The sequence below is a fragment of the Natator depressus genome, chromosome 6 (assembly GCF_965152275.1).
Source record: "Natator depressus isolate rNatDep1 chromosome 6, rNatDep2.hap1, whole genome shotgun sequence".
In the NCBI taxonomy this organism is placed as follows: domain Eukaryota; kingdom Metazoa; phylum Chordata; order Testudines; family Cheloniidae; genus Natator; species Natator depressus.
In genome coordinates this window covers 41,528,573-41,545,069 of record NC_134239.1, presented here as the reverse complement: position 1 = coordinate 41,545,069, position 16,497 = coordinate 41,528,573, and the positions used below count along the sequence as shown (strand labels likewise).

The window sequence follows — 16,497 nt, the reverse complement described above, 5'->3', positions numbered from 1 at the left end:
CTTAAATAAAAAAAATTCTCAAACAATTCTGAAGCAAATAATGTTATACAAAAGACATTCAAGAAAACTGTATTTTCTCATGTGTAACTACTTTGAAGATCTTGAAACTGGTTTTAAAGCTAGCATAGTGAGTATTGTAACTGGATTGTTAGAATGGCTCATCAATAATACAGAAGAACAGTAAAATCCTGTCATGAGATTAGTCTAGGCAAGCTTTATATTTCACAGGATTGAAGCTGTCAGTGTTAAACCTCCTAGGAGGATCCTTCAGCATTGTACTCCAAGTATAGTAAAAAGGTTAAATTCTTTAACATTCTCTAAGGCAAGGATAAATTGCATTATTCTAAGATTAGCTCCCTTTGCAAATTAAATGCTCATCTTCATTATTTGACACCTATTATCCTGGTTAATTTAACCAAGTAATAGTAGATTCAGGGTATTAAAATGTTTGTCTCAATTATTATGGTTCTCTAGAGATGCAATAATATAGGTTGCTGGACAATCTTGTAAAATATTATTTGGCATACAGTATGTATATATTTAAAGTTAAGTTTTCTAGCAGTGCTACTTTATAGCAGAGAACACCTTGATTCCCAGTTAAACTGAATTCTATTAATTCTTTTGTGTTATCTCTTCTTTTACCATGCTTGAAGTGACCATATGTACTAATTTTTCATCTAATTTTCCAGTATCCTAGGAACTTCTTTTGGGACACCTCTAACTTCCCAATTCATTTAATTAATCAGAACATTTGGTTTTGTAAAACTTCTTTTGTTTGTTCAAGATGTTTTGCTATACCAAGTAAAACTTGCTCTGTGTTTACCAGAAACAAATAGTCCGGTGGAACCAGTGTTCAGTGTTGTGAACAGTTTTTGGAGTGAAGTGAAAAGTTGAATGACACTATTAAAACTGTTCTTTTGCTGAAAGTGAATGTTAACAACATTTGTTCAGTGTTTCATGTTAAACTCCTTCAGAATGCTACGTTGCTGGAAAAAAATCATGCACTTTCAGAAATATGTACTACTTGTTTCTGAGTCAGGAGCTGAAAGTAGTAACAGCATATATATATATATTTTTTTTTTTAAGTGTCCGAACCTTAAAAAAATATCACCAGGAAAGTGTCCTGTTTTTTTAATTTTTAAAATGTGTACCTTAATCATGCTACATACCTAATTTCTAAAGACAGTACTAGATAATGAAGTTCTGAGGGACTCAGTTAACACAGTGGTGCACACAGTATAGGAACCTGGATTGAATGTCACAATTCTTACACACTTTAAAAAAAAGTTAAGTTTTTTTGTTGTTGTTGCTTTTGCCATTTGTCGAGGTCACTGATAGTTGAAGGTTTTAAAGGTTATCATATCAGAGGGTTTTGTTCGGTAGCTGAGGTCAGGTTAAAAAAAAATGTTAAATCGTAACATGTATTTTGTTAGAGGCAGGACTATTCTTGTACATTCTAAGCCTTGAAGCAGTTTCAGCTACTTTAATTAGCTACTTTTATTTTTGTTAGACATGCAATTTAACCTGACTGATAAGGGTACTCTTCACTTGTCAATATAATTGACTTTATCACCTTTTAAAAAGTTTAAAAAGGTAATTTCTGGAGAGGTACAAATCAGTGATTTGCCAAATATAATTATACAAAATACAACATGTCAAAATTCACCTTCCTGCCTGATGGCTGAATGCCAAATATTGTAACATATATGACAGGTTTCAGAGTAACAGCCGTGTTAGTCTGTATTCGCAAAAAGAAAAGGAGTGCTTGTGGCACCTTAGAGACTAACCAGTTTATTTGAGCATAAGCTTTCGTGAGCTACAGCTCACTTCATCGGAGCTGTAGCTCACGAAAGTTTATGCTCAAATAAATTGGTTAGTCTCTAAGGTTCCACAAGTACTCCTTTTCTTTTTGTAATATATATGTTTGCCAACTCCTGGTTTTGGCGTGTGCTAATTAAATGCAAGTGACACAGACTAAATTCCCTCAAGCTTAGTAACTGTGGACATGAGTAAAATATCTTTAAATGGAATTTCAGATACTGAAGATGATTAAAACAATCACATCTCATAACCTGCAGCAGTTTTGGTGAGAAGCTTTGTAGCCAAAGAAAGACTCACCTTAGGTCACACCACTATATTGTTGTATTGTCTGTAGGAAAAAAAAAAAATCAATACTGATGGATTGTGACAGTTTTTGACAGCTTTAGGGCAACCTGTCTAGACTTTCTACAAAAAGTGGTATTTGTATATTGCTGCAATTTTTCTCCCCAGATAACTAGTAGTGTAGTTATTTAAAAAGTAGAAAGCTATCTTGTGGAAGTTTTCAAGGGCCCACATGCCATTTTAAAAGGGTCTCTATAAATATGATCCACACTAGAGCTATCAAGCAGTTAATCACTTTGTTAAAAAAATAATAGAATACCATTTATTTAAATATTTGTGGATGTTTTCTACATTTTCAAATATATTCATTTCAGTTACAACCCGGAATACAAAGTGTATAGTGCTTGCTTTATAATTTTTACAGTGCAAATATTTGTAATACAAATATAAACAAAAGAAATAGTATTTTTCAATTCACCTAATACATTTCTTTTGTTTATATTTGTATTACAAATATTTGCACTGTAAAAATTATAAAGTAAGTACTATACACTTTGTATTCTGTATTGTAATTGAAATCAGTATATTTCAAAATGTAGAAGAACATCCAAAAATATTTAATAAATTTCAATTGGGATTCTATTCCTTAACAGTGCGATTTAAAACTGTGATTAATTTTTTTTAATCACGATTCTTTTTTTTTTTTTTTTAAGTTAATCACATGAGTTAACTGCGATTAATCGACAGCCCTAATCCACACATAGCGGTTTGGTTTGGATTTTTTTGATGTGTTTTTTTTTCTCAAATACTTAACCCAGCCCCTCACAGAAGAATAACTTATATCAGTTGGATACAGTTTTACTTACTCCTTTTACTTGTATTCTTTTGTCCACGTCCTCAGCTGGTGTAAATCAGTATAGTTCCATTAGGGAGCTTGCCCTTAACTTGTAAATAAGGTTGTAGCTACAGTAAAATATACTATAGCTAATGCCCAGCTGGCACATTTTATTTCTCTATTAATGGGTCTTCTTGCATGCTCTGGCAGCCTCTCTAAAACATCTTGCCTGTGCCTCCCAAGAGCTGGTAGCTTCCTCTTTAATATTACTGGTATGAATCAGCCAGCAAGGTGTACCCTGAGTGGTAAACCTAGCCAATTGATGCAAAAGAGGAATAAAATTTCTATAATGTGCTCTCTGAGCCTACTCCAAGCACAGAGTAAGAATTGGGAATTGGTTCCTTATTCTCCAGTTTCAGTAAGGCCTTACACTGAGTTACCATTTCTGTATATTGATAGCTATATTTTCCTGTCAGCTGCTGTGAGAGGAGACCAGAGAATAATGATGATGATAAACTAGTTATCTGCTCTCCTAAACTGCAGGGTCAGGAGAGGATTTGTCATGTAGACAACATGGGTAACTTCTAGGTAAAGAATCTTTCTTGTGCAGTTTTATGCTTCACTAGTTACTCACTTGCCACTTAGCTTTGGAAATGTTCTTTGTTCAGAGAAAGTAGGGGAAGCTGTGGAATGTTTGTCTGAATTGCAATGATTGGACCCAGGAACAGAGTCTGCAGCTGCAGGATTCTATGCTTGTGTGCCTTACCAGCTAGAGGTAAGGTGCATAGTGAATGCTGCTCATGGGAGTACTGTTTAGAATGAAAGCTAAACACAAAGATTTGGGGTCCTGCCTTAAGTGCCTATGGCTTCGTGAGAGTAGTACACGCATAAGTTTCAGTCCCCATCAACACAGTCTGTTAGGATAGAGATGGTTCTTGCAGAAAAGGAGACAACTGGAGACAAATTTAAAGAAATAATTTGGGAAATTTCACTTTTTGATTGCTACAATAAATTTTTGTTTTCAGATAAATTGTTGAAAAGTTGCAAAATATTTTACCCATGAAAGAAACGAATTGCTATGCTGCTGAAATACCTGTACCAAACAATTTTAAAAAATCGGAGCTGTGTTCCTATGGCTTTGCATAGTAACATAACTATTAAAGCCTGGGTACAATGGACACTATCAGAAAAGCCCTATCTGAGTGCATTTTAGATCTTTTGAATACAAGAAAAGTTTAGTGACCTAGAAATGAATCAATAAAAAGCTATTCTCTATATGACAAATTGAAGAACTGAGGGATCCTTACAGATGCATTGACTTTAACAATTCAGGATACATTGTTTGTAAAGGCTTTCTGAGACACGTTTAATCCTTTGAGTACTGTAGGGAGACTGAGTTGTTTTGTATTTAGATTGCTCTCTGGCAGTTTATTTTCCAATTCTTACTCTATGATGGAAGCCAATGTGAGTAGCCTAAAAGAAAAGCTAATGTTAGGATGACATTTTGTAACACTGAGTTAATATATCATTTTTTGACTAAATTGCAAGTTCCTTATTGCTTTGCAGAATATTGTTTTGGAGTTATATGAGAAATTGAGAGTTCCTCAGACTTTAATGATCCCCAGTTCTTATTAAGTGATAAGTGTATCACATAAAAATGTATGAAGCAACAAAACCACTCATGATCCTAGATGTAGTGGTTGTTGGGGGCTTGTGATACTTTTTACCATGGTGTCCCCTTCATATTCTTTGTAGTTTTGTTCTGGTATGGTAGGAATAAGAAATGATACAACCTACTGTAACCAGGTAGCCTGTTATAACAAGTATACATGTAAATATGTTTACTTAAATGATCCTTACTATCCCCAACAACTAACTTTTTAGATTGCAAGCTTCTCAGGTCATGGACTGTGTTATTTTGTTTTGCACAAGTTGGAGCACACTGCTGCTGATCAAGAAATAGATGATAACAATGGCACAGAGAGTTTGATATTGTGTGTAGTATTTGAATTCTATCTTCACAAAATGTAATATTGACTTGTATTCCATAAACATGAGAAATCCTGGCTCCATTCAAGTTAATGGGACTCATCCCACTCCTACCCCAAAACCTCATGAGGAAAGATGGGCTTCGCGACATATCTGTAAGATTTAATAAATCCAGGCTCTGGTGGACCAAGGACAAGAGCATATTTCAAAGTTGAAGACCCCTCATGAAGAATGTCATGCTCATGGTCCTTACCCTTCTCATTCAGATGGAAGAGGATCTAGTTGAGACGGTTGGAGACAGATGGTTTCTCTCCGATAACCGGGTCCCTATCTATTTTAATTTTTTAACTGTTATACCATGTAATTACCTTGATTTCTGGGTAGCTAGGGTTTTTAGGGTTAGGACTTTAGATTTAAACCAACATATTAAACTCCATGTGGAAGCCAATTTGTAGCCAGTTCATCTCATGTTCTGGTGAGAAGCACTCCCTAATAAAAATGTGACACAGGCATAAATTATTATAAAGTCTGAATTTTTTTGAGAAAATTCACACACTCCTAGGCTTGGTTGGAGGGATGAGGAGATAGTCTTGGCTGTTTTCCCTTTTTGTCTCCAGGAGCAGCCGAAGATCTAACCAGACCTCAAAAAACAAACTTGAAATATAAAAGGTAGCTAAATTCCCTCCATAAGGGATACCGATGTAATCCTTACCAATGCTTCTGCTAGCTCCTTGAGTCTACTAATGTAGAGTTAGTCTTACCTGAGTTAAATCACTGTTAATTTGGAGTAAATGGTAAATGTTTTAGTCATATGAAACCAAGTGAGATTGAATTTTTAGTAAATTCAGGTGCTTAGCTAACAACACAGGAAAAAGCTAAAATAAAGGAATTGTTTTACATAGTGGGTGAAATTCGACTTTTTTTTTTTTAAAGTCAATGAAAATGTTGCTATTGACTTCAATGGACCATGATTTCACCTGTGTATATTTTAACATTTATTACACTTAACCATAAGCATGGCCATACTGGGAAAGACCAGTGATCCATCTAACCCAGTATCCTGTCTTCCAACAGTGGCCAATGCCAGATATTTCAGAGGGAATAAACAGCAGCATCTGTCAGTCAGGGGCTTAGGTACAACCAGTTGCATCCTTGACCATCTTGGCTAATAGCCATCGATGGACCTATCCTTGTGAACTTACCTAACTCTCTTTTGAACCTAGTTATAATTTTGGCCTTTACAACATCTTTGCCAATGAGTTCCATAGGCTGGCTGTGTGTTGTGTGAAGAAGTACTTTCTTGTGGGGTTATTTTTTTTTAAACTTGCTGTCTCTTAATTTATTTGGATGACCCTTGCTTTTTGTGTTATGTGAAGGGGTAAATAACATTTCCTTATTCACTTTCTTCACTACATTCATGCATATCCCCCCTTAGTCGTCATCATTTTAAAGATGAACGGTCCCAATCTTTTTAATCTCTTCTCATATGGAAGCTGTACCATACACCCAATCACTTTTGCTACCAGTCTCTCCACCTTTTTCATTTCTAATATAACTTTTTTGAGATAAGGTGATCAGAACTGCATGCAGTATTCAAGGCATGGGCATACCATGGCTTCATGTAGTGGCATTATGATACTTAGTGTTTTATATAGCTAAGACCTTTCCTAATGGTTTCTAACATTCTCTTAGCCTTTTTGATTGCCACTGCACATTGAGCAGATGTTTTCAGAGAACTACCCATAATGACTCCAAGATCTGTTTTGAGTGGTAACGGCTATTTTAGACCCCATCATTTTGTATGTATAGTTATGATTATGTTTTCCAATGTGAAGTTATCCATATTCATTACCCAGTCACCCAGTTTTGTGAGATCCCTTTGTAACTCTTTGCAGTCTGCTTTGGACTTAACTATTTGGTTAATTTTGTATCATCTGCAAACTTTGCCACCTCACTGTTTACCCCTTTTTCCAGATCATTTATGAATATGTTGAATAGTACTTGTCCCAGTACAAATCCCTGGAAGACCCTGCTATTCACCTCTTTCCACTGTGAAAACTAACCATTTATTCTACCCTTTGCTTCCTGTCTTTAAACCAGTAATTGATCCATGAGAGGACCTTCCCATTTATCCCATGACTGCTTACTTTGCTTAAGAGCTTTTGATGAGGGAACTTGTGAAAGGCTTTCTGAAAGTCCAAGTACGCTATATCCAGTGGATCACTCTTGTCTATATATTTGACCCACTCAAAGAATCCTAATAGATTGGCGAAGCATGATTTCCCATTACAAAAGCTGTGTTGACTCTTCCCCAAGAAATCGTGTTCATCTATGTGTCTGATAATTCTGTTCTTTACTATAGTTTCAACCAGTTTGCCTGATACTGAAGTTAGGCTCACCAGCCTGTAATTGCCAGGATCGCCTCTCAAGTGTTTTTTAAAAAATTGGCCTTAGATTAGCTATTCTCCAGTTATCTGCTACAGATGGTGATTTAAGTGATAGGTTACATATCACAGTTAGTAGTTCTACAGCTTCAGATTTGAGTTCCTTCAGAATTCTTGGGTGAATATCATCTGTTCCGACTGATTGATTACTGTTTAACTTATCAATTTATTCCAAAGTCTCCTCCATTGGCACCTAATTCTGAGAGTCTCTCAGATTTGTCACCTAAAAAGAATGTCTCTGGTGTGAGAATCTCTCATATTCTCTAGTGAAGACTGAGGCCATGTCTACACTAGCACTTACGTTGGCAAAACTTTTGTTGCTCAGGGGTGTGTAAATAACTCCCCCCAAGCGACATAAGTTTTGCCAGCATAAGCGCTCGTGTGCAAAGCGCTATGTTGGCAAGAAAGCATCTCCCGCCGACATAACTATGGCTGTTCGTTGAGCTGCTTTTATGATGTCGATGGGAGAGCGCTCTCCCCTCGGCATAATGTGGCTACATGAGCGAACGTACAGCAGCACAGCTGTGTACAGTACAGCTGTGCTGCTATAGGATTGTAAGTATAGATGTGGCTTGATGCAAAGAATTCATTTAACTTCTTCGCAATAGCCTTGTTTTGCTTGATTGGTCATTTAGCACCTCAATGATCCAGTGGCCTCACTAATTGTTCAGCAGGTTTTCTGCTTCTGACGTATTTAAAAAATGTTTTTACTTTGTTTTTGTGTCTTTTGCTAGTTGCTCTTCAAATTCTTTTTTGGCCTGCCTAATTATACTTCACTTTTGCCAGACTTTATGCTCCTTTCTATTTCCTCAGTAGGATTTGACTTCCAGTTTTTAAAGGATGGCTTTTTGCCTCTGCCTCGTTTACTCTGTTTAGCCGTGGTGGCATTTTTTTTTTGGTCCTCTTACTGTGGAGTTTTTTTATTTGGGGAGTACATTTACTTTGAGTCTCTATTATGGTGGTTTTTTAAAAGTTTTCATGCAACTTGCAGGCATTTCACTCTTGTGAATGTTCCTTTTTATTTCCATTTAACTAGCTTCCTCATTTTTGTGTCGTTTCCCTTTTTGAAGTTAAATGCTACTGTGGTGGGGGTTGTTTTTTTTTTGTTTTTTTTTGGTATTTTCCCCACACAAGGATGTTGAACTTAATTACATTATGGTTGCTATTACCAAGCAGTTCATCTATATTCACCTCTTGAATCAGATCCTGTGTACTCTGTCATTGTTGTATATTTTGTCCTCTGGTATTACTGTGTCCCATTGGTTATCATTGTTCTACCAACTTTCTGCTATGCCTATTAAATCAATATCCTCATTTAATACTTGGCATTCAAGTTACTCAGCATTTAGACTTCTTGCATTTGTATATAAGCACTTATAAAATGTGTCAATAGTTAGTTGTCTGCCTTCAAGTGATGTAATTGAATGGGACTGTTTCCTTTGGCTGTTTCTCTTCAGCTCTTATCTGTACTTTTGCAACTACTATCCTCTCCTCTTCACTAGGATATAGAGAATGCCTGTTAATAGATCCTCCCTTAAGGGATACCTCTGTCAGAACAATGTGCTCCTCCATACCTGTCAGTTTTCCCTTAGCCCTTAGTTTAAAAAAAATTCTCTGCGACCTTTTTAATTTTACATACCAGCAATCTGGTTCCATTTTGGGTTAGGTGGAGTGCATCCTCCGTAGGCTCCTCCTTTCCTAAAAGGTTCCCCAGTTTATTAGAAACTTAAAACCCTCTTCTCTACACCATCTCATCCACGCATTGAGACTCTGCAGTTCTGCCTGTTTACCTGGGCATGCACATGGAACTGGAATTATTTTGGAGAATGCTACCCTGGTGGTCCTGGACTTTAATCTCTTTCCTGTCAGCCTAAATTTGGGCTCCAGGACCTCTCTCCTACCTTTCCCTATGTCACTGGTACCTACATGTACCACAACCACCAGCTCATCCCCAGCACTGCACATACATCTGTCTAGATGTCTCAAGAGATGCACAACCTTCACACCTGTCAGGCAACTTACCATGCTGCTCTCCCAATCATCACAAACCCAACTGTCTGTTTCTAAAATCAAATTCCCCATTGCTATTGCCTGTCTCTTCCTAATAATCAGCGTCCCCTCTCCCAGAGGGGAAGCTTTAGTGCAAGAGGATACTATTACATCATCTGGAAGGAGGGTCCCAACTATGAAACTGTTTCCCTCCAATCCAGTTTGATAGTCTCGGGGAAGGAGAACTACTTCTTCCTCAATAGCACAAAGGCTGTCAGACTGGAACTGGGACTGCTCTACTGTGTCCTGGAAAGTTTTGTCAGTGTACCTCTGTCTCACTTAGTTCATACAGTTCAGCCACTCTGGCCTTACAAGGCAGGTAATCATACATGCTGTATTCAGTGCAAGAAACTGGGTGTCCCCCACTCCACTGCTGGACTTCTGCATTAATTTTACTCCTGCTGCTTGCTTGCTTGTTTGGCAGGGGGTGTTTGTTGGCATAAATTTAGAGAATGTTAGGTATATCAGGCTCTCTCATTCCCTTTCTAAACTCACTCACCTGTTCACTAGCTCCTCTCATAGCTTAGGAGCTGGCTTTTTAAAACCCTGTTCTCCTGGAGTAGCCCTGCCCACTGGTTAAGGGCTCCTAACAAGGCTTTGATCCCTAATCCCTTAAAGAAGCTCTTAGCACTAGGCTCAGTGCATGTGTGTGCGCGTGCATGCGCGCACACACACACGTACATCTTCCCTCAACAGATCACACTATAAATTTCAGTCAGGCACATGACAAGCAGCAAGCATACAACAAACAAACAGATGACCCTCACCCCCAGGGTTATGTAGTCACTCCTCCTTCACCTGGAGAACTCCCTCTCAAAACTCCTCTGTATGCTGCACTTGTTTGCTCGCTCCTCTGGAGGAAAAAAAAAACCTATAAACTCTCATGCTTCTGACCTTGTCTTTCATTTTGATATGTTTACTTAGAGTGACTTTGAAAACAAATTGTCGACCTGAAGCTCTTTTGCCAATTAAAAATACTTTTAAAAATTGAATTTCTAGAGACTTAGGTTTTATATATTTTTCCATGTCTATTTGCTGTTCTTGAATGTGCACGCGCACACATGTAGGGTGTGAATTATTGCGTGTGAGCTGTTTTGGCACCACAGACAAATACTGATGTGTAAATGGAATATGAATATATATATATATATACACACATATATATACACATATATATATATATATATACACACACACACAGAGAGGGATGCAATTTTCTTATTACAGTAGCTGGTATGTGTCATTTATGATTGTGAAATGTCATATAAATTTTATAAAAAGCCATGACAACTTGATGAGTAGCATATAGTTCTATCATGCATAAGAAAGAGTCATAGTTTGATCTTTTGCTTTCCTGTTGATCCGAAAAGAAGCATTAGGTGAGGGAGCAGTTGAAGAATTCTTTGAGCTATTGCAACCTCAATTAGTTGATTTTGGTGGAAAACTGAGTTGTGAAGAAAGCACGGATCTTGTCTTCAGGTGGAGGTTGCTGCTGGGATATGGACCCACTGTATGTCAGGGTGGTCCTAAAATGCCCTGGCTATGCCTCTTCTAGCCTGAGAAATCAAAAATACAATCTCTCATGGACTCGTATATTTAAAGCATTGGCTTCATCTTGCTTAGCTCGTGCTTCTGGATTCCTCACTGGATCAGCCTACTTATAGGAGGGCTAGTCTATGAGAAACAGACCTAAAGAGGTATTCAAAGAGCATTTGTACAGTGTTGGAAGAAACATGGGTGGGAAAGGTGGGACGGACACACACACACACACACACACTTGCATTTTGTGACTAACCAAAAAACCCTCTATTTCCACAGAGGAGGATAAATACGGTATTTACTCCAACTTGTTGTTCAAGTATTTCCTCGCAGAGGGAATAGTCTGTGGACATAATTTGTTTGTTGCTTCTGCTAAAGAGGATCCTGCTGACATTTTAAAGGTAAAAATATTGCTACATGAGATTATAGTTTATTAATCCAGATATTTTTACATACCTGTTTACAAAGTAAAGTTAATCCCTTGATTAATATAAAGTTCTAAAATTATACACACTGATTTTCTTAATCAAGAAAATATATTTACAATTTCATCTGTTATAAATAGTAGATAAGCTAATTTCAAAGTAGTTTGAAAAACAGTTTGGTGTGTCTCACAATTATATTTGTTTCCTGTGTTTATTCTAGGAAAATTTAAATGAAATACTATCGAGACACCTTGAAATATATAGATTTTGACCAATATATTCAAAAAGGCAGCTTAGAGCTCTTTCTAGTATAAATATTTGGTAATGATTAGTCATTTTTAATATGCTATATAAACAAAAAAGGTAAAGGGACATTGGCAATATTTAAATTTCATTTTTCAAAAATATCTTCCTCTTACAATAACAGCTAAGATTGCTCTAACTGAGAAAACTTGGCAAAATAGTAATCATGCTGGGGAAAAAGAAATATGGGTTGTTGTGACAGTAGTTTGCATGCACAATTTTGCCACTACTTTGAATACTGAATTTCTCCCTCGCTAAAAAAATCCTTGTAGACCTCAATAAAAGTACAAAAAACCTTCATAAGTGCTACACTTGTGCTTCTGCTATGTGTATCTTTCTGGAAGTGTATTCTCTACATATGTGTGCTTCAGTGACTCTATTTAGAGATTGATCCTGAAATGTCCTATGCACTCTGTCTTTGGTTCCACAAAGCACATCCCATTGATGTCGTTGGGGGCCTAGTGTTCTGTACATAGTAGGATAGAGCCCTTCATGTAAGTAATGTATTCTGACCTCCATTAAGTCAGCCTGGGAGTGGCACTAGCAACGACTCGCTGCCTGGGAAAGAGAGTGTGGGGCACAGCTTAGGGATACATATACTCAGTAGGAACCTATTCAGTCATTGCATTCAAATTCCTTCTGCTCTGTGGCCCAGAATGTACTTGGGTCGCTAGCTCTCAGGAAACTTAAGAATTTTCCCCAAAACTGGCTTACTTAGCTTTTGGAATAAAGGGCTTTCAAATAGTTTTGAGTAGAGGTCCTCTCCTATGGAACCTCTCATCTGCTCAGGACTGGAACTCACGAAAAAGTCAAACTTTGGAGGACAGTATAGCTGGCCTTCATTGCTGGGGGTGCAAGTTGGGAAACTGAGTCACAAATCCACCTAATTTAGGTTTAGTCATTTTTTGTCTTTATTTATATAATTTCAGACAGAATTATTGTCACTTATAATGTCTGAACATATATTTTATAACAGACAAGATAGAATTGGTAAATGGGCCCAAGTTACCACATTCTGGGGCGCTGGGAAGTTTTCCCCATCTTCCAGGATAGTTGTTGCCTTCTCTGGTCCTTTTGTCCCATTCTTGAGTTTCTGGTGTAGTGTTTCTCCAGTTTGGGCCCATGTTCACTTAGGTCTTTTATAGATTTCTATGTTACAGATTACTTAATCTTTATCCTGCTGGCTTTTAGCACATCAGCCCTTTGGATTTTAGGTAAGCCGTACACTAGGCATGCACAAGCTTCAGTTTACCAACTTCTGTATTTTTTTTTTCTGCTGGATTTGCAATTTCTGGGTCATGTTGTATTTGTGACACCCTATCCTGGGTTTTCCTGGAGGAAGGAGGATTTTATATATCATATGTTTATCATTTATATGTTCTACTTACTACTTTCAATACATGTTACACTTTGTTCGGTCACAATAATATTTTAAGCAGAGTAGCAATTCTATGTAAAAGGAGGAGGTTTGGCCTAAGTGTTACATCATTTTTGCTCATTCACTGTACATAGCTATATTTTTAATGATTTGTAATTATCAAAGCTTTTAATCTTACCATTAACAATTCTTCATTTTATATTTCAATGTTATAAATCTATATATGTTGTTCTGTGCTACCCTTGATTTATTAGAAAGGGGCGGGAGGCTTATGGAAAACATGATGATTCTTTAATGTCAACATTTATCTTCTTTAAACATGGGTTTTTCATTCAAAGTCCAGTTTTGTTTGTGAATCATACAAAGAAACATTAGAAATTTTCCCGTGAATGCATTTTTGAGCGGTGTCTCAATTTTAGGGCCTTGATATTTAGTTTCTTTTAATAGTATCCCAACATTCATGTAACTAAGAATTTTGGTTAACTGAGCTTTGGATAGTGTGGAGTTGCACAAAGAGTACAGTCAGTGGAAAGACAAAGATTTTTTTCTTAAACCATGAGTTATATAAACTGTTAATTTGCTTTAGATAAAATCCTGGCAATGAGTTCAGCATGCTATAGTTTAATATTTCAGTGAACTTTTGCATCTTAAAAACCTGTCACCGGAAACTGACCCAGAAAATGGTTGACCAAAACAAGGACATTAACGGTTTGTACATACAGTGCAATGTTAAATTCTGTAATTGCCCTGCATTAATTTTATGATGTATGATAGGGTGTTTCTGGAACCTGTAACCAAGACAAATATTGCTGGTACTAGAAAGGGGAAAAGACAATCTTATAGACCATAATTATCTTAAAACTGTGTATAACTAAAAGACAAGTAGAAGAAAAAAAGCCCCATCAGCTGCCTAAGATATGTTATATTACCACCCAGCAATTTATCCATCATCCTTTCAAAACATATTCATGCCTATTGTAGTCAAAGCTCCTTCAGGAAGTCAGCATTAAGATGTAACACTGAAAAATTACACCCCTGTAGAAAATCCTATAGAACAATATACATGATGGTTTTTAACAGGATATTTTAAACATTTCAGAGCATTTCTGTTCAGTCAGTATACTTACCTAAAAGACAAGTCTCCACCATAAGTAAGAATGTACAAAGTGTTAGGAGTTTTGTGTTAGAAGATTTATTATGGTATACTTCACTTCCATTATGTAAGAAATCGTAAAATAAAAGACTGAGCCAAACCTTTGTTGAACTTGATTAGAGTGGGAATGTGAAATTTCCATTTTACATTTTAATATGTTCAGTACAATTTGTTACTGAAAAATGAGTAAAGTTAGGTGTGAAATTAAAATAAAGTTTTTATATGTAACCTTGACAAAAAAGAAATATACAATAAAATGTTTTGTTTTTGTTTTAGACCTATTCTCTTCATTTCACTGTGACTGGATTTTTATAATGTGGCAATCAGTTTAGTACTCCAGTCTGTATAGCGTGTGTACATGGTGGGATGACAGACTTTAAAAGTAAACCACTGTTCAAAATATACATCAATGGGTGCAGCCAATTTGGGGGTTATAGATTCAAGCCAGCAGGAGCAGCTGCTGAAGCCATTTCAGCAAAATACTTCATCACATAGTGGGGAAAGAGAAAGATGACACCCTGCTCTGGGCTACCCCTTACGCACAGTGACCTTCGGACCCAGAACTGTGCAGGGGAGACAACCCTTCCCTGTCCCTCATTATAGAGATATTAGGATCCCATATTTGCCCCCTAGCCATATGGACACAAGAAAGAAAGAAACTACATGGTAAAGCCAACCAGAGACACTGCTGCAGAAGTATTTTCAGCAGCAGGCATATTTGGACACACATGATGTCATCCAGCTATGTTTTCTACAGTTCTGTTCTCATTGTTCTTCTCATGTGCCAGCTGGGTACATGCTCCAGCCCCTTCCCACCACCTCCTCACAGTCACTTCTCTTCCGCCTAGATTCACTTGTCCTTAATGCTTCTTTCCATCCTTCCTTTCTTTTCCTTCCCTTCTCCTCTTACCACCCTCTCCCTTCCTTTGCTTTTTCCTTTTAGCTTATTCCTTCCTATCTTCCCCCAGACCATCCTGTCCCTAAATACATTTAATTTATATAATAAAGTGCAAAAAAAATGCACCAAAAATTAAAGAAAAGAAAACCCTCTCTATAAAAATAGCCCAAATAATGTCAGTTCCTTATTGATTAAATAATACTTTTTTGAAAAACTCATAAAGCTTGTAACTTGGTAATCTATGAATAATAGCATAGGTGAAAATCCATTTGCTTTAGTATTTTTTCAATTGAAGCAATAGGACAATTGCTAAAAAAGGAGAATAAAAATTGGAATTAAAGAAATTAAGAATTCACTTCATCGGATGCATGCAGTAGAAGTTAGCTGTAGCTCACGAAAGCTTATGCTCAAATAAATTTGTTAGTCTCTAAGGTGCCACAAGTACTCCTTTTTCTTTTTGCAGATACAGACTAACACGGCTACCACTCTGAAACCTGTTACAAAACTGTATCAGATATAGTTAAAGTTGTTTATATATTACACACTTATCTAGAGTTCACATTGGTCAGATTTTTTTCCGCCATACATTTTCTAGGCCGTGTCACTTTGTTCTAAATGTCCCAAGTTCATGTGGTCTTCACTACATTCCTTTTCAGAATTATTTTATAATCTAGTAGCTCTCACTATCATAAAGTTTTTCCTAATATTTGCTTTACTTTTTCTTTAATGTTGTTCCTTTATACTAGTAAAAATCCACTGGTACAACTCCATAGTAAGTAATTCCTTTCTTTTCTTTTCTTTTCTTTTTTTTTACATATTTGTGGATTTATACATCACCTCTTAGTCATTGCCAAGCTATATGAATTTAACTTAAAAATTCCCTTAAATTTTTTTTTTTTGTTCTTTGAAATTAACATCAGAAGACGTTCTATCATTGAGATGCTAGAATTTAATGCTGTATTTGGATTGCGGTCTCATGGAGAAGGAATATGATCTCTGAATTTTGTGGTTTGATGTCTTTACGTACAGAGCACAAAATTTCATCTGCCTTTTGCTACCTTGTCACACTTCAAATTTGTCTGATTTGCTTTCTTCCCTCAGCTAGACACCCCTCCACCTTAGCTTAATATATTTCCAGTTATTGTTTGCAGTTCTTGAAATAACTTTTAATCTATTTGACATTGTATATGAGCTAATGTTTATTTTGTAAGTATGATTTTGTGACGCTGTATCAAATGCATCACTAAAATCCAGATACTGCATTTGATGCAGTCCTTTCAGCTACTTATATTGCTATTTTATTTAAAAAAAAAAAAAAACCCTCATGTTTGACATGGTTTGTTCCCAGTTTGTTCAGTTTGTTGTTTAGGTTAGTCTTTTG

General features: G+C 36.5%; 1 protein-coding gene across 2 annotated transcripts in view; it reads left to right on the top strand.

Annotated features, from left to right (window-relative positions):
* ELP4 (elongator acetyltransferase complex subunit 4) overlaps positions 1-16,497 on the top strand; it is a 263,256-nt gene that overhangs the window by 17,698 nt on the left and 229,061 nt on the right. For both annotated transcript variants that reach the window (XM_074955138.1, XM_074955139.1), the window contains exon 3: positions 11,239-11,360. In XM_074955138.1, the coding sequence (XP_074811239.1) occupies positions 11,239-11,360 (122 nt within the window). The remainder of the gene's footprint in view (positions 1-11,238; positions 11,361-16,497) is intronic.